At 36.1% G+C, this 20,106-nt stretch overlaps 1 protein-coding gene across 1 annotated transcript in view; it reads right to left on the bottom strand.

Moving 5' to 3' along the window:
* GAP43 (growth associated protein 43) overlaps positions 1 to 19,846 on the bottom strand; it is a 79,816-nt gene extending 59,970 nt beyond the window's left edge. The window contains exon 1 of the mRNA XM_039327350.1: positions 19,477 to 19,846. Coding sequence (XP_039183284.1) covers positions 19,477 to 19,506 — 30 coding nt within the window. The 5' untranslated portion in view covers positions 19,507 to 19,846. The remainder of the gene's footprint in view (positions 1 to 19,476) is intronic.
* Positions 19,847 to 20,106: the final 260 nt, after the last annotated feature.

The following is a 20,106-nucleotide window of genomic DNA, read 5'->3' as shown; positions in this document are numbered from 1 at the left end:
AAAGCCTTAGGGTGGAAAGTAAGGCACTGTATGCAGTTCTAGATTTCTGTATCTCTGCTCTTTAGAATCCTTAATTGAGAGGAAGTTAACCTGGAAGTTGAGTAGTAAGTAGTGAGTAGCAAATTTTTGCTTCTGTTTCTTGATTTTTCAATGTCCAGACACATATGACTAAGCACAGCTATAACTGATATGTTTTCACTAGTGGTATAAATATGAAAGGATCTATAATCTTTCTAGTATAGGAATCCAAATTACAGAACCTCAAATTGATACTATTTAGCCCCACTTGAACTGGAAACCTTCTGGAAACCGACTCCTCTGATAAAGTATTTTTGTTGTTGTTGTTGTTGTTAGAAAGTGTTCCTAACATTCAACTGGAGTGTACCTCTGCATAAATGAATGCCATTATTTTAGATGCAATTGTCCTGCTTTCTGGAAAAAAAACTGAGGACATCTTGTCTTTATTCTATGTGATAGCCTATTCAAGTGTTTGCAGAGTGCTTTTTCCCCCAGTGTTCTCTTAAGGATAAACATACCAAATACCATCAAATTCTCTTTATAAGGTTTAATTTCTGATACTGTGAAAATCTTCATTGGTTTTCCTAAAGTGTGTTGAACAGAAAAGTTCTTGGGATTGTGTTCAATCAAAGCAGCGTGGAGTATTGCAATGAGCATTACATGGAGCTGTAGATCACTCATAAGCTGTAAGCAATTATAGGTGCATTTCAGTATGCTCATATAACACTTCACTTCGTATGCTGCACTGGTTACCAGTAAACCTCCAGATGCAACTCAAGATGCTAGTTATCATTTATAAAACCCTTGATGGCATACAGTCTTGCTATTTGGGATCTCCTCTATCCCATCATTTCTGCTTGCCCCATAAGATTTGAAAGATCAGGCATGCTTCATATCTTTTCTTTTAAGCCTGGAAAGCCATTTGATGGGACCTAGAAGTATGTGTTGAAGTGCCTTTCCTTTGTAATGACTTCCATGTTCTGGCTCTACAAATCTTTAAATGATCTTTAAACACTCAATTTTTCCCCAAACTCAGGGAGATATTGACCTTTTAACCATTTAGGGTATAATCTGTCTGGGTTACTCGAAGCTTTTCTCTGTGCTATATTTAGCACTATGTGGTGTTATTTGAACTTGTTTTTAAGCATTGCATTATATTTAATTATATGATGCCCAAATTTCTAAGCCTTTATACATTAAATAGAAATTACTACTTTCTATGATTTGAAATATTTTTCAGTTGATGTAGCCTTAAACTATGTTCACCTTTTCTGCAGCCACATTACATTGCTGTCTAAGCTAATATGCTAAGATTGTTTTCACAAGTATATTACCAAGGTAGGTATCCCTATAACCTAACTTATACTTAGGAGTCCTGGTGGCAGAGTGGTTAGAATACAGTATTGCAGGCTAATGTTGCCTATAGCCTGGAGTTTGATCCTTACAGACTCAAGGTTTGCTCAGCCTTCCATTCTTCTGAGCTCAGTAAAATAAAGACCCAGACTGTTGGGGGCAATATGCTGACATTATAAATCACCCAGAGATTGCTGTAAAACACTATGGAGCATTATATGTCTAAGTACTATTGCTTAGTACATTTGACTTTTTTTATCTCTCAGATGAAATAAAACTCTTTATACTTGTTTTCATTCTGTTACTTTCAGTGCACTTCTCTAGCCCATCTCTTAAGGAATTAGTAATCTAATTTTGTGTCATGTATCAATATATTGAGCATTTCCTCCATTAGAATTATCTTTGTTAATTTCAACCAGGTGGGATTTTGTTATGTCCTGTGCTAGTGAACTGTTTAATGCTTTTTTGGTTTTCTAATCGCACATTACTTCCCCAATCTTTTGCCTTCTGGAATTGTTTAGATTGCAAGCTCTATACATTTCAGATAGAATGGCCTTTACTGGGATTCTGTAGAAACCATACATCCTCACGTTAATCATATTTTGCTAATAGAATTTATAACCTTTCTGTTCTGATTACACTTCCTTCTTTTCATCTGTCATCAGAAGTCTGATTTTGATCAATGAAGCCACATTTTCTCTCCAGAAATGAATGAACAGTCACTGTAGCAGAAGGAGCTAATGAAACACAGAATGCTTATAATGAGGATAATTAGGCATGTTGCTAACTTGGTCAGAATAAACATGTGTGTAGGAGTACGCTACAAAAAGGGAGCAGAAAGCAGTGAAAATCAGAGCAGAAAGAAATTATTATATCAATAGAAACTAAATTTTAGGAAATTCTTTAAAGCTGATTGAATCCATAATAACTTTCACATTCTGATAAATGTGATTCCCACCAGTGGTGGAATTCAAATATGTGAACAACTGGTTCTCTGTATGGATGCCCCTTCCAGAAGTCCATTCTGGGCCTGGGCAACAAAAAATTAGCTACCTGTTCTGCCGAAGTGGTGCAAACCGGCTGAATCCCACAACTGATACCCACCCAATTGGGTATTAAAAACATTTTTGAATATAACTGAAGAAGTAGGATGGCACTATTCCTGTCCAAAATTTGTATTTATTATAGTGAAACATAGGTGTTTTTTTATTATAGGAAAATACATTATCATCCAATAATGTGATAACTGCTTTAGTATCTGAAAATCAAAATGCACACAATATTGTATGATTGGTCTGCAAATCTCTCTGCTTTTATTTTGCTCAAAAGTATGTGAGATCCATACAGATTAAAGCTACAGTGGGCAAAAGGTAGAGGTCATTCCCTGCTGCAAATTGATTTAGCAACAATAAAGCTAAAAAAGGTATCCCATATATTTAATATATATATGCACAATATAACATAGCCAGAAGTACCTCATCTAAACTAATTTCTGCTCTTCTTCTCTGGAGATTTCCTCTAAATTTCTTTGTGAAGATCTACATTCTTGTTTTTCATTTAGCTACTAAATTTCTAAGTTAGCCTTTACTGCTAAGCTAAAGGTATCCTTTTCTATGCCTCTGGGCACATAGCTAAGGTTTCTAAGGTCTATACTCTGCACATGGGAACAACAAATACAATAACCACTATTTTTCAGAAAAAAATCCCTCTATGTGCCTTTAGACATACCTTGCATCTGTCAGTACTGTTTTCTATAAAAATCACTATAGCATCTTCAACTGCTCTAACCTCATCAAGAACTGACACATTAATCTAGACTCTCTGAGGGTCAGTGAATATAAAGAAGTTCGTCAGACATGGTCATACAGCACCCACATTTCCTCCACATTCCTGTTTCTTCCCATAGTTGCTGCTGTTGTTATTAAACTTTTGTATTGCCCAGGTTTTTTTCCTTGTCTTAATTTTAGCTCCATGATCTTTTGGCTTGTTTGTTTGGCTATATTTGTGTCCTTATCAGAAGGATAAACTAATCCTATCTTACTATTTCCTCGGAGAAGATAAAAACGTTGGAGCCTTTTTTTCTTGAAGACTTGCTGAAGAACCATGTAAATATCATGCAGATACCATTCCATTCAGGCAGCTGGATTAGACTTCCAAGAGGGACACGGAAAAGAGAAGTGCCAGGAACACAGGAGACAAGAGAAGGGCCCCAAGGAGGAAGATGGCATTCCAGTGGCAATAATGAGTTCTTGGAAATGTGTAAGCAGACAGAGAAGATAAATTGGGAAGTTCATGACCACTAGAATTGTGAAATTTGAAATTTTAGTGTAGAAAGCAAACTTCAACTACCTAACCTTAACTCTCCAGGATTCTCAATTCCAGCAGGGCCAACAAAAATTCTACCAAGAAATAAAAACATGGTAGTAGTGGGAGACAAAAGCAGCTATGTGCAATTTAGATACATTATTGTGACAAGTGTGCTGGGTTTCAGGTGCTGGGTTCCATGTACAACCACTTCTTTTTTCCTTGAGAATCTTATATTGGAATTAGGATGCTGGAACTATCTTAGGTGGTTGAAGCTTGCTTTCCATACTAAAATTTCAAATCTCAGGATGTGGTAAAAAGATTACCACTCTTTCTTACTTATCAATTACTTACTTACTAATGGTCAAGCTCAAGAAAGGAAGTGAACATCTGCCAACGAATATGATATCATGACAATGAAAAATGCATTTCTAGACCATGATGTAGTCACTGATATTAAAAAAAAAACCCTAGGCAGGAAAGGCAGGAATAAATGGAAAAATATTATATATCTTATCAAAAGGATTTTAAATGAAATTATAAGGAAGAAGGAGACAACATCACAGACTGCTAGATATTAGGAACATAGTTGCATATGGTAATAGAGGAAGCATAAAACAGGTAAGAGTACTCAGACACACTACAGTAAAGACCAATAAGCAAAGCACAGAGTAACAAACTACAGGATTTGAAGGGAAGCAAATATAATCTGTTTTGCATTATGTAAATCTGCTTGGTTTGGAATGAACTGATTTGTTCAAAGGAAAACAACACAGTAAAAGGGTGACTGGTTTATGAAGAAACAACACACTTATGAAGAAATTCATGTCTCTGACTTCCGGTTCCGGTTTACAGCGACTCCAGTCATGTCTGGAGATTCGTCTCTACACCGGCTGGGTTTTTCTTTGCCGGTAGACCCCTTGTGGGTCGAAAGTCACCCTGGAGGGGCGACCACTGAGGAGGAGGCTTGCTGGAGACTGCGGGAGGGCAGCAGCTTCTCTCGTGGCTCCAGCTATTTCCTGAAAGCCGACGGAGCAAAAGATTGTCCTGTAAGATGGCCGATCACCCTACTGCACCAGCCAAAAGTCACAGCAACATCTAAGCGTGAATAGACCCACCGTGAATGATCCGGAGGAGACCCCTTCTCCTCCTCTCTTCACCCTACTTTGTTCTCTTTTTTTGCCTGTAAAAGCTCTCTTGGAATCATTTCCCCGTCTTGAAAAAGCAGCTTTGGTATGTGTGGGAACAAAGGCGCTGAACAAAAAGGTTAAAATAAAAAATTCTAAAGACAATACTTTATTCTAATCTACTTTGGGGTACAGAAAAAACCTTTTTTAAAAAGAACTCTACTATTATATTATACTAGAAGATTCTTTCTTTTTCCACTTTTTTCTCTAAAAGATAGAAAAAGGAGGGGAAATGGTGTCTGGAAAAGATTTTTAAATCTACTGAGGACATCTAGTGGCGAAAAGTTAATATTGTAAATGTGGGTTACTGTTTTGAGATGAGATGGACTTGGCTTCAAATTATTTTTGAAGACAAAAGATAAGCAGATGCAGCTGTGGGAACTGTGGGGGTGGGTACTGCTTTATTAAATACAGCCTCTACTAAAAGAAAAAAGGGCACTCTCTTCAACTATTATTAAAATGGAGAAACTGTATTTACAATTGAACTATAAACTTATATTGGAAAACATCTACGAAGCTACTGAAGAAATATGTGCTGCAATCAAAGAGATTTCTACAGAATTAAGAGTTAGAAGCCATATTCCAAATCTTCAAACTGATTTTCAGACAACATCTGACCATTCTACAAACCAAAACATACTAGAAGAGGATTTAATTGAGACTAAAGAGGAACTTATTTTACCCTACAAGCATTTCATCTATACCTTTGAGGATCAGAAAATTCAAGGACGGAGGTTTGAGCCTTTAAAGCAACAAAGCTTTAAGGATAAGAGAAATAGACGCCCAATACAGAGGATGGGATGCTTCTTACTGTCTCAAATGATGCTACAAGCAATAAAGAGAGACTTATTGGCTGAAAGGGAAGCTTTGTTATGGAAACCTGTTTGGCACCAAAAAAAAGGCCAGAATAAGACAGAAAAGTTAAATTCAAAATTATATGTGATGAATCAAAGGCTCTGTCGAATTATGGATTGATTTAAGGTTTAAGATTTAGAGTTAGAAATAAGAGAAAAATGGGTAATTATTAGAATATATATTTTAAATAGATCAAGAATGTATTTTTTGGAATAATAGGTTTATTTGTATGAAAACTATTATGTAATGGAATGAAGAAAACTGAAGAGGCGTTTTTAATCTGGATTGATTTAATAACTAATTGAGTATGTAAAATTACTAAGATGATGTTTTTGCCTGACAATATGGACATTATTAGGTATGATAATTAACTGGATGAAATTTGAATTTGGTTCAAAGGGTTGAAATGATTTAAGGTTTGATATTACTTTGTTATTTTGTTATCTTAAAGAGATTGATTGATGGATGGATTATATATGTATAGGATAGACTAATATTTTATTTTAATTAGGAGATATATTGTGTAGTGGAAGAAGAAATAAATGAGATTTGTGATAAAATTAAGGATTTAAGAGATTGAGATTTAGAATACATCTGGAAGGGATACCTGAACTGATAATTTGTTTCTTTAAAGTCAAATTTGATTATGTTAATTGTAAATTCAAAAAGCTCTAAAACAGGTTTAGGATTGTTAGAAATTTAAATTAGAAATGGATTATTTTAAATGTATTAGGTTAATTGAGGGAAATAGAGAGGGAATATTCAATGTATTGATTTGAGTTATTCATATACAGTATGGTTTTATTTTTGGATATTTGATTTCCCCAGCACGACGGTGTGTCTTAAGCACTTTATTCTAAGAATTAAAAAACAATAAAATTTGTTTTTTTTTAAAAAAAGAAATTCATGTCTCTGAATAAGAGATGTCTCTGAATCAGTGGTGGGATTCAGCCAGTTCGCACCACTTCAGCAGAACCGGTAGCTAATTTTTTGTTGCCCAGGCCCAGAACGGATTTCTGGAAGTGGCATCCATACAGAGAATCGGTTGTTCACATATTTGAATCCTACCACTGCTCTGAATATGATAGTTCTGTTCATATTACTGCTTACAAGCAGTAGTATTCTGCTCATAATACTATTAGAGAATACTAATTGAAAAAATGATAATTGGAAATAATAATCATAATGTTCATAGAGGATTATTAGGCTCTCTTCAGTTGAAAAAAAATATCAGCCATTAATGTTTTTGAAATAAGATCATTTTTTAAACTTGTATGCAACCTGACTCTCAATGAATTGTTGGTTACATACTCATATTTATTTAAAATTGTTTCCTAAATTTATCTAATAAACAACCAGAATAGTTTCAAAATTAAATGAAATCTTTTATTATAGAGCATATTATTTCTATAGTTTACCCATAAATTTTCATTTCTTGTATTTTGAGCAGCTTAACAGCATGCCCACTGACATACAGTATTCTGTTCCTAATAGTGTTATTATGCCTCAAAAAGAAATTCTCTTGCAGATGCTTACATCTGATAACACAAGGCCTTTTCTTGGCTGAAGTATGATTGGACCATCTGTTCACTAGCAGAAGGCATTTGAACTGATATTGAAGTTCTGAGGGCAGGTGGGATTCACTCTCTTTGATTGCTTCACTTGAATAAATATAGAATAAAAATAGTTCCCTGCTACTATTTACTGTTATTCCATTATCTATTCTAGCAGAAGGAACTGTCATTCTTTGAATATAAACAAAATTCCTTTTACTATAAACATTTTTATCAAGATACTAATCATTAGCTTTCCATTGGAATATTGCTGTTTTGTTTTAATTTCTGATTTACCACTGTTCTTATTTCTATGTTCTTGTTTTACAAATCATTTAGACCCTTGTTTGGATTAGAGCCACGTATAAATAGTAATAAATAAGAAGTCCCTAGGTGAAACACCAAGCATGAAGTAGACTTTATCAAACAAGCCCTGATGGGGTCTGGTCCAGTGGTTGGATTCATCCAGTTCACACCATTTCGGCAGAACTGGTAGCTAATTTTTTGTTGCCCAGGCCCTGAATGGACTTCTGGAAGCGGCATCCACACAGAACCCTAGTTGTTCACATATTTGAATCCCACCACTGGTCTCGTCTAACTGCAACCCTGTTTGTTTGCAGCTGAAGCAGAGGAATTCAAGTGGAGCCAGTTCTCTTCAGAACTTGTCTTAGAAGTGAAACTCTGGAAACCAATTGTAGTCCTCTGCTAATTAGGCACATACAAGATAAAGCTCTATGAAAAGAGAGAGTCACGCAAAAAAAATCAACTGGACTTCAATCGCAGGCCACCATACATGCATAACTCAAGTAATTTATACAGTTGAGATTATTTTTTATTTATAAAAAATGATGGCAATATTAGTAAGGATTTGACACTTGTTGTTCAGTCAGATTTTAGAGGTAGCTTGTCCTAGGTTGTATAATCTAACCTTACACTGAATGAATCTCCACTGTCCAGAAAGATCACACTATCAAAATGTAATATTATAGTTTTATGCACATTTTTGGCAAACAAGAAGTAAAATAGAAAGTGTTAAGAGATATGTCTGTCCTATTTTAAAAAAAGAAGCTTCCCACCATGATGAATATTCAGAGCCTGACACTGCAATGTCGAATGAAAACCCCAGATTATCAAAAACAAAAATTAAACTCTGGTTCCTTGGACGTTATCTATTCCAGTTTTAATACATTCAGAACTTAGTTACAAACCAAACTGGAAAGGCAGAATAAGAAGAAGCAATGGATGTTAATTTTAATCTACTTGGTATAGTGTTTCTGTATGGATTCACAAAACTTGTTACAGCAATAGCAAGCAATAGCATTTAGACTTATATATCACCTCATAGTGCTTTACAGCCCTCTCTAAGCGGTTTACAGAGTCAGCATATTGCCCCCAACAATTTGGGTCCTCCTTTTACCAACCTAGGAATGATGGAAGGCTGAATCAACCTTGAGCTGATGAGGATTGAATTCCTGGCAGTCAGCTGAATTAGCCTGCAATACTGCATTCTAACCACTGTGCTCCTATAACTGAACAGGCATTAAAAATATTGACTTCTGTTGATCTTTAGTTTAACATAATGGTTTCTTTGAACGTATTCATATTGTGCCATATGTGTGAACTGCATTTGCATTATCACATTTCATATTTTGTTCTAAACCAGTGGTTCTCAATCTTTTTAATGCCGCGACCCCTAACCGGTGATAAGTCGAGGATTACCCAACCGGTCGTAAGTCGAGGACTTTCCCTGCCCGAGAGCACAGCGCATGCATGGTGCCGCCCCCTGCGCCAGCTGAGGTGTAGCTGGCAAGTGGCAGAGACGGTGCAGGCCAACTACCGGCTGGGCCACCAGCTGGCCCAGCCCAAGGGAGGTAAGGCACCCGCCAGGCCCCACGTGCGCCAGCAACCCTCCCTGCACCCGCTGGCATCCCACTTCCCACCCCTGGCCCTCTTTTACTTACATTTTTAGTAATTACTCAGCAAGGAGAGGTGGAAACTTCCAGACAGTTCACCTTCGCTGCAGACAACTTGCAGCACTGTTTGCAGAATGGGACTTTTGGCGGGCTCAGCAGGGCAGAGACAGCCTGGACAATTCCTATTGGCTTTTGAAAGCCAATAGAATTAGACTCTATTCAAGAGAGTCTATTCTATTGGTTTTCAAAAGCCAATAGAATAAAAGGGAGTAGCACAGCCAAGGAAAAGGGGAAAAAATGGCGGACTGCGTTGTTTGGCGACCCCCGTGAAATGGTCATTCAACCCCAAATGGGGTCCCGACCCATAGGTTAAGAACCACTGTTCTAAACTATATATTATTTATTTTATATATTTCCCATCTACTACCCAACATCTGAAGAAATAGACTACTATTTGGCATATAAATTTAGTCTCAAATTGCCATTCATCAACAATTGTGCTCTGTGTATAACATATAACCGAGCTTTCAAGATATTTTATTTTATATTCAATGAAACTGACTAAAGATAATTTAGGAAGTCATATAATATAAAGCAATCTTCCTTAATCTATTACTTAGCCTCAAATATTGTATTTCCTAGCTTCCTTCAAATACGTAATTGGCCACTGTGGAGACACAAATAAAGACCAGGTACCTATGTAATGAAGTTGCTCATACACAGAAAATTTCACACATGCTCTGTTTTCTGTTTCTTCTAGCTCAAATATCACAGCAATACAGTAAAAAACAACTAAACAGGGCACTGGAAATCAAAAACTTGCTTGGCTACCGTATTTGTACATAATTAGGTCCTCTTTAGCCTTAGGGGAGTTATGAAGTCATGAAGGAGAATATTGAACAGCTCTTTCAACTATCCATAATCAACTGTTCATATTCATTTAAAATATTTATTTCTAAATATATGCCGAAAGGATGAGTTGCAGGCTATTGCTTATTCTACACCAGGGGGTGTAAGACAATATTCCAGGGAATACAAAAACTTGGGTTTCAAAAATTATGGTGTATATGCATAATTCGTGCCATTATTTTGAACTTTTGTAAGGAGTGGGAGAATATATCAGAAGCGTTCTAGGATGCAGGGTATAGAAAAAGTTGGAAACCGCTGTTCTACACACACACACACAAACACACGCACACCTTTTTTTAAGGAAAGCAGACATAGGTCAGCTGTGTAATAGCTGAACTACCAAAAGTACGAGTCCACCTGAACCCCTATCTGTGCAATGGGCAGTATCCAGACATGGCCATAAACTACAATTTCATCAGATTAAGAACTACAGATATAAATTCTTATTTTTATGTCAACTTTAAAATGTTATGAAGTTGCAAATGCTGCATTTTATCACATTCTTAAATGTATGCTTATGTATTTCCATGCCAATGGCCTCACTTTGTCCTTCTTGAGCTTGATAATGAAACAGAGAAAAAGGTTAAAAGCACATTTCTGTTTCCCTCAAAACAAACACTCTTTTTTGTGCTCATGTTTATCATTAAATTGAATTTCTTAACTAGCTGAAGATGACAGCTTCAGCTATGTTTATACCCTTCCAAACCAGCCACTACTGCTTCCATAAATCCCTATGAAGAGAAAGTATTGATTCAATCAAGGGTCATGCCTAGACATTACAAGAAAGGCTTAAAATCCTTCACTGAATCTGGAGGTTCTGATGTGATTAGTTCAGCTGCTACAGTGATGCTAATTAGATAGAATAAAAACATAAAAGAAATTATTAAGAAAACAACTTTAAATTCCTGATTTTGAGCAGTAGTGCAATTATGGTTATCTTATCTAGAAAAAAAATGCTCTGAAAATGCAAATCTTTTTTGGGAAATAAGTCTGAACAGGCTTGTTAAAAAAATATGACTAAGGAAAAGCTAAGTAGTTTTTTTTTCTTTTTGTAGAAAATATGATCAGTGTGATAAGAATAAATAAATCATTGATCAGTCTTATTACATGCAAGAGAGACAAAAAGAATGACTTCTTCACACATATAATTAACTGCAAAACTCATTTTCACAGGACATTTTTGCCTTCAACAAATAAAGTAACTTTATTGGGACTAAGTCAAGGGATAACCATAGTATTCACATTACACTACCATTTTCTGAGACTGCAACTCTCTATCAGGTGCTGAAGATTAATAGCAGGTGATGGTTGATGACATTATGTTATATTAAATCAAGGAATTCAATAGTAAATTCAATTCTCATCCAACTTCACCTCTCAGAGATTACAAAGTACCCTGTTTGGAACATGCTTTCTGATTTCAGCAGTACCTCAGGCAGATGACATGATGTACCTCTAAATCCATAAGCAGAAATGTATGCAAATGAACCTTTTGGATATAGGTTTAGTGCAATGAATACAAATGAGTTGTTTAAGAAAGTAGTTTGAAAATGAACCAAAGGAAGGAAGAAACCAGAATAAAGTGAACACTGAGAAGGATTTGAAAAAAATGAAGATGAGACTAGTTACCTAAAACTAAAATCACATTTTAAAGAGGAAGCTGAACAGACAAACATCCAAAATCCAAAACGAAATAAAGAGTAGGAGGACAAACTACTACTATTTTTTAAAAAAAGGAATAGCACCTTTACTGCACTAACAATTACATCCTTATTTTCCCTAACATTATTTTTCCACATAAGCAAATCATTATGGTTTCTTCATGAAAAGTTGCATTGTTGTGAATGTGAATGAATTGTCTGTATAATAGCAAGAGACAGACAACATTTAAGAAAAAAACCTAATAACATAAGCATTGCCCAGTAAACTGAGAACTCTTTATCATCCATATATCAATTTCACAAGACAAAATAGATGCTGCCTAATAATTCAAACCCTTGCCCCCACTCTACAGACATCCATCTTCACACACATATGCATGGATCAATGGGATGGTGAAACTGGTATGTGACTTGGCATAAGAGTCTATATAATTGCAAAAACAAATCAGGACAGAGCTGATTCTCAGTTCTCATGGACAATATTCTTTAAATCACAAATGCTACTTTTCAAGTTTGAATACCCCTGATAGTCTTTATCCAAGATGAAAGAAGATTCATGGAACCAATCAACCAATCAAACATATAAAAATATTAAAGAATATGCCACTGTACATTTATTAGTCTTTTATGCCAGGGGAATCTTTGTTGTCTTTGCTGCTGCTGCTGCAATAAATTAGCTGAGTTTAATATAAAGAACAATTATATTCTAAGAAAAACAAACTTTGGTAAATGTTTTTTTATTCTCTGACCTGAATGACTCAGACATGTATAAACTAGAAGGCCCAGCTCTTTTTCACAAACTCGCCTCTGCTTTCCCCCCCTTTTTTAACACATTCTCCACCCATCTCACACACACCAAACACACACACACACAGTCATTAGCTTTTGCTCCTTCATTTTCACTGCATCAAGCAAGAATGTCTCTTGATTGACTTGAGTTACAGCTTGTAATTAATGTTTTGTACATAGTGAAGAAAAACATTTTGTGGGCTTTTTTTCTTTCATAAAAGATCTCAGTGAGGACTACTGTGACCCAGCGTCTGAGAACTGTGAATAGTTATACAATGTTAAGTACATTTTTAAGTCAGAATTCCACTGAAGCATCCTAGTGTTATTTCAGGATAATATAAAGAAAGAATTACATGAGCAGAAAAACAAACTCAGTGGAAATCCAACAGGTGAATGTAGTACAAGAATAAGCATTTTGCTATTTTCAAATGCTGGCTGGAGATCAGAAATCTCTCTTTATTGCCATAAAAATAGAGTACACAAATGGGGAGCTCATTAATATATTCAACAGATGTCATTCAATAACAATAAGCACGTACTGAATATCTTCACAAAATCCATAGCTGCATCTCTAACTTGCAAGGAATTCTGAAAGTCAGTTACGCACTTTGGACCCTTCACACATCACAGTAATTAAAAGGGGATGCACTTCTGGGTGGCTGAGTATTATCTGTGGATGATGCAAGCACATGGACCTTTCCCATCTACCAGGTACTAAAGCAAGAGGGAGGATCTACCCAGGTTAGCCGTAATTGCATCATTCATCTGAAGATCCTCACCCCTGAGAGTAGACTTCAGGAAATATCCTACACACCTCAATAATATGCAGATTATAGGAGGGACAACCAAGGGAAGATACTTTGGTAAAGCAAAAATCAATTCATTTTTTTATATTACAATTTCACTATTTTAGGGATTTGTGGATTTTTCCCCTTTAATCCAAAATTAATTAGAGAAAACTTTTTCTGAGGAAAGAGTAAGAAGAAAAAAATCCAAAGGAATCTAATTTTTCCATTGGGGGAGAGAGAGAAAGAGAGAGACAGCAATGGAGGGAGGGAGGGAGGGAGGGGGAGAGAGAGAGAGAAAGAGAAAGAGGGGGGGTGACAGATTGTTTTCAAGGAACTTTTCTTTGAACTCAGAAAACCAAGCCAAAAAAAAATCCCCATTCTATATCTTATGACAGGTTAAATTTTTGACTTTCATATGTATCTATAATTCTTATGGCTCCCATGTACTGATCTCCATGGCTTGGATTTTTTTTTTCTCCATAACTTTAATTTGTCCAGACCATTCAAATGTGTTTGCTGTTGGGAGAGTCTTTTTAGCTTTTATTTTTGTTTTCTTCGCTCCCTCCTCATTCATAAGAGTACTGTATGGACAGCTGCACAGAAACATTTTTTCTTATAGTGCTTGTAATGTATGGCTAACTGGTGTGGAAGCCCCTCATCACAAAGCAAGGCTAACAGCTCAGACCTGTGATTATTTTGTATTAAAAGTCATAGTGGCACATATATTCAAAGAACATAATATGTGGGGGGGTTCATTTTTTAAAACAATAAAAACAATTAAAATTGACAGAAACTTGATAAAGAGTTTTAAAAGTGCATTTACAATATTTTGAAAAACTATATTTTTTCAATATAATGAGTAACATACTTGTATTATATGGTAAATAAAGTAGTTAAGCTATGCAACAGCTACTTTTTATGAGCTACCCAGCAGACTGCATATAGTAGTTACTTGCAACACTAGTGCCATATATCACATCAAAATTGTCCCTCCTGTGAGATAAATAAAATAGTTGCCTTAGGCATCTGTTCATTAGCTATTTAGTTATCAATACATATTAATATTTATTAGTAAATAAACATTTGTTTTGCCAAATATAGGGAAAAATAGCTATGAGATTTTCTCTTTGTAAGCCAAAATAGTTGGCTTTGGTTATTAAGCATTTTGAATGCAGGACCTGAACCTTTTGTTACACACTTAAGAAGTAAAAATGCTGCTCATATAAACTGAATGATATGATGTTTTCTCATACAATGCCAAACCCAATAAGACAGCAGTCCTTGGTAATTCTCTGACCCATCCATAACACTGAAATCACATGACATATGTAATTTCATAACCTCCAAAGGACTGATATATTTTTTCATTCTAAAATGCTGATCAATGACCGTAGTATATTTATTCACTGTCACTACTAATGATCATGAAAATTTATTTATTTTGTATTCCTGAAAACAGCTATCTTTAAGAATAAAGCAGAAGGCAGCTGATAGACAATGCAATATCCTTCTTTGAAAAACTGAACATCCTGTTGGTTTTTTTAATACATACAAAATAGGATACTCCAAACTCTCAGATAACACAAATGACTCTTCAGGGAGAAAAAAAGAGGAAGAGGAAAAACATGCAACTGACAAATTCCCAATTGATGTGGTTTGTGTTTTTTAAAGACATGCATTGTCTTGCCTCCAAATTATTGGCTAAAACATATTTGGGATTTGGTTTTAACAGCAGGAAGAGATTACCCAGGCTTGCAGTGTAGAACATGCAGCTTCTATTTATGCAAGCAAAGATTTCTATATACATAGAATTTCATGAACAGGAGATGCAAAGCCTTGCAGCCTTCCACTACATCAACATGCAACAGAGCATCCGTATGAGACACAAAACCTGTCTGTCAGTTTGTGAACAGCACACTCCTGTTCCCTGCAGCAAGGAATATTTCAAAACTAATCACAGCAAAACAAGATATGTACTCTAGTACTACAGAACTGTTAAAAAGGATGTGGTCTATCTGCAGCCAAAGTATTGTATACTCAACACATAATCTGGGAATGCTGCCTTTAGGAAAATTGCATCATCTCATCCTTGCATACTTATGCCTACAGATTATTTCAAATATTTTATCAGAAACCCTAAACCTCTGATGAATGCTATTATAGAATGAATACTGATAGAAAAGTTGTGCTTGCAAGAAAATAATGACATAGTCTACTAATCATCTTTGTTGCTTTTTACATTATGGAAGAACTGCATTCAATAAAGCCTCCTGGGATGTTCATACATGCAATAAGAGATGGGTTACAGTAAGTGATTTATGAAAAATCAATTCCTATAATAACCAAGGAGTTCAGAAAATTTCAAAGGGAAAGAGAAAGAAAGGGAGGATCAAGAGTTAGTGTTTCCATTTGATTTATTAGAAGTCTTTAAAGACATCAGGCAGAAAAGAAACACATAATCTGCCAAATCATAAAACCATGAAAAACCTGCATGCTGAAATTAAAAAGTTATGAAAAGTTTCCTAGCATCACTACCTAAGTCTGATTTCGATTTATGATGAATGAAATTGGCTGGGTTCTACTGGCTTATTACTATATAACCCACTTACTGTAATAATCAGGTCTCTGCTTCTTCTTTTCAACCCCCTCTACCCCCAAGGAGAAAGCTGTTTCACCTCTTCATTCCCTCCTCTCTGTTTCAGCATTTAATGGTATACAAACAATACCCCATGAGTTTGCAATATTTGCAGCATGAGGCAGAATTAAGTTGTTTTTAAATGAGACATGAAATAGGCTAAACTAATAAAAAATCCTCTCAAAGTTAACTCTGCTTTTTTCTTCCCATCCTCCTGTCTTTTTTTTTTCTCTCCATTTCTGGCATTTCTAGTGTTAATAGGCAGTGCATTATCTGTGATTACAGCAACAGTCCTCTAGCTTCCTTTCCAGTTACATTACATGGCAAATGATTGATAGATAGATAGATAGATAGATAGATAGATAGATAGATAGATAGATAGATAGATAGATAGATAGATAGATAGATACAGATGAGTCCTGCTTATCCTTGTTGCTCATGTGGAAAAGGAATGAAATGCAGGCTTTTTCCTTCTACCTCTTTCTTCTACCCCTCCCCTTCTTTCAGCTTCATGGGTGTGGCATAGTTCAAACCTCTCTTTCTCTTAAGAATTAATGTGTTGAAACCAATATATTAAGTAAGACAAGAATAATTTCAACTACAAGTGATAATCACTGATTCCCATTTTAATAATTCATTCTGTTCACTATTGAGCATCCACGTTACTTATCTCCTGTATACATATATGCGAACAGGAGATACTGCTTCATGGAGAAGCATATCTAGTCAATTCAATCTCCAGACACAGAATGTGATATCAGCTTCAGGAGTGCATGATTACAATTGTCCAACTCCACATTCCTATTTACCATCTGCAGTGCCTATCAACATTGGCAGAGTGTGTTTTGAAACCATAAGGGCTATGTTAAAAATCAGGCTAGTGCCACTGTAAGGTCAATAGGTTTTTATCATTTCACTACAACCTAGACAAATTGGTCAGGGCAGATGAAATGTATCATAAAACCCAATAATATTATAGAATTAATTTTATTTATATCTTAAATTTATCTTTATAGGATACAATGTATCTGACAAACACATGGGTATGGGCAAATGCAGATATGCACCCTATATAATTAACATACAATTTCTGTTACTTGCATTTTGCATACAAATCCAAGGAGGGATTCCCTAGGTAGCAAGGAGACCTCCCTATGATTTAGAAACACCCACTTCCTATCCTAGTAATTTGATGGCATCAGTCTTATTTAGCCTTTCCTTTTCTGAATGGCTGTGGAGAAAAGGGAGACAAGGGTCAACTAGGGGGAAAGGGTCTGCCCTTTTTCAGATGAGAATTTTATGGGATGGTTTAAAACTTTTTGTGCATTTTTTGGGGTAAGTGCAATTGGTTTATGCATATACAAAATGCAGTATGGCTCAAAGGGTAAGACTGGGGATACATGTGTAGGGGGGTGTGTCAAAGTAGAAGTTGCACTTCTATGTGCAGTTATAAATATGTGTACCAGAATATACATTTCTGGGTGTGTCTCTTTGTGTCTGCAAAAAATACATTGATTTATATATTGATGAGTATGCTTAGATCTATACCATTTCTGACTGTATTCTTGCATTTATGAAAATATGTCACATAAAGGATGTATGAAGAGATTTGCTTTTGATTGTGCTTGTATTTTTGTGATTTAGCAGCTTCTTTGTCACAGATTCATATATCTATAAAAATCATGACAAAATAGGATCTCTAAGGCAAGAAATGGATTTTTCCCACCTTTTTTGTAGCTCAGTTTTGAAAAGATGATTGACATGGTTTTTACAGCCTATCATTTCTAAACCTTGAAAGGATTCTCCCTTATTTGAACAGTTACTAAGCTTCACCATTCACTGTTTTTAATTTATTTTTCTGTCTGCCTTCTACGTCCTCCTTCCTTGTTTTCAGCCCATGATCTTCTGGCTAATCCATGTTTTATTTCCATATTATTTCAGGTTTTACTAAGTGCAATACCAACAGAAGTCCCAAACATGTATGGAGAATAATAACACTATTGCAAAGGGAAGTTCGTCTCACCAGCCCCACCCTAGTGGTTTGCCAGACTACCTTTCCAACAATATGCTGCTTGGAAAATATATTTTACATTTTTGAATCAAATATATCTACAGTAATTATTTCAACCAATATTTTATAGGATATTATTTTCCTTATTGTTAGAACACCGCATTAGGCAATATCAGTTTCTAAAAGAGTAAATTTTCTTTCACTGAAAAAGTGCATTTCTCTTTAAGAAACATACAGTAAAGCTTTTTTACAGGTACAGATATCAAAAGGCCAAAAATCCTTTATGATTTCAATAAATCCACATGGATAAATCCATATTATTCCTCCTAAAGCAGGATTTTGAGTACATTGATGATTCTAAGGAGAAAGAGTTTGGCATAATAAGTATATTGAGAGAAGAACAGAAGGACTGAGGGTATTTTTGCCCATTTTTATTCTGGATCATCCTTGTTTAGTGGCCAGGTGCAAGATGCCTTCCCAATATCTTCACAATCAACCTCTCCTGCCATTAAAATAAATTACCTTGGACCAATATCAGAGAAATTAGGTTTCCACCAAGTTAATTCTATTCCATCTTTCCTATCCCATCAGAGCTAAGACCCAACAGAGGCGTGGTCCTCTATCTCTTTACCAGATTGTGCAGAGTTGTTCAAATGCTTCTGGTATCAAAATGTTTGAAGAAGAAAGGACCCCAATTCTTCTTCTTAGCCATTTCTCCATCCTACATCAAATTTCTCCTGGCAACTAATTTATTTTCATGTATTTATTTATTTTAGAAAAATACTATCATATTTAGGAGAAAAAGAAAATAAAAGATAATAAATGGTAACTTTCTTCTCATTTACGTCATCTTACAATGGAAGATGGGGAAACACCCATGATTCAAAATCTCTATACAGCAAGCCCTTTAGTATCTAGCAGAGCGAACATTAACATATAAAACCTTTCTGATATGTTTTTGGAAAGATTTATATCATATCTTCAGGAGAATGGACAAAATTAGAATTACTACCCTCCCTCCTTCAGTTCAAGCCAAAATTAACTCTCTCCTCCTTTCAATCCACATCTTCCAAATCCAAGACAGACCTTTCTAAGAAATGCCATCTTCATCCCCCACTTTCTCCTCTCTCAGGTGTTGGTTCAGGGGGAGGGGGGTTCCCCTTGTTTTTCCCCAATTCTGATCATTATACAGCCTTCCCACCATCCACCTTCCGACTCCACAGGCAAAACATACACGCGTACACGCACACACACACACACATACACATACACACCCCACTGCATTCATGGAAGGGGTGTGTGATCCGAGCCTTCGGTGCAAAGATGCTTAAAGAATTGCAAAGGAAAGAGCCCCTTAGAAGCAGTTGCCTCTCCCTCCAAGTATATGTGTGTCTGTCTGTCTGTGTCTACACGCACAGACACACATTCAACACATTCAGAAACATTAGTCAACAGCTTAGGAATTCCCCGATAGATATATAAAAAAATCTCCAGCTCTACCTGTTTTGTTCTTCTCATACAGCACAGCATGATTGTATTGTCCCCTTCTTCCTTGTGGTTCCTTCTTTCTCTCTCCTTTTTCCTCCTCTCTCTTTCACTCTCTCTTATCTCTCCCCCACCCTCTCCACTACCTCCCCTCTCTCTTTCTCTCTCCCCCTCCTCCTTTCTTACACACACACACGCATACACACTCACGGACGCACACTCAAACACACACGCACACACGCAGACACCGGGGCAGTTAGCAGTAACTATAAGGTCTACCGCTATTGCTCATCACACATGCTGTTGCCCGCGCCTGCTCGCTCGCTCGCTCGCTCGCTTTCCCTTTCCCAGAATTTTTCGCTGGCAGCTCTCAGTGACTAGCCCTTCTCCCCACCCCCACCTCCCACCCCCACTATCAAGGCAACCACCCCTTTCAGTCCTTTGCCAGCCTCATGAATGTTTAAACATATCCAATCTGGATCCAATTACCCAGCGACTTTCCCACTGTTCAGAGATTGCTAGGAAAAAGGGGAGAAGAAGGGAAGTCCATTGCAGATTGTTCGGAGGGGTGTGGCAAGATATGGTGGTCGAAAGGCAGCTGCATTTCTTTGTGCGTCTTTTAAAAAAACAATAAATAACTATTCA

This window comes from Crotalus tigris, unplaced genomic scaffold (genome assembly GCF_016545835.1).
Source record: "Crotalus tigris isolate CLP2741 ecotype Arizona unplaced genomic scaffold, ASM1654583v1 scf7180000024359.8030256, whole genome shotgun sequence".
Lineage (NCBI taxonomy): Eukaryota > Metazoa > Chordata > Lepidosauria > Squamata > Viperidae > Crotalus > Crotalus tigris.
The sequence above is the reverse complement of the archived record's forward strand: the minus strand, read 5'-3'. Positions and strand labels throughout refer to the sequence as shown.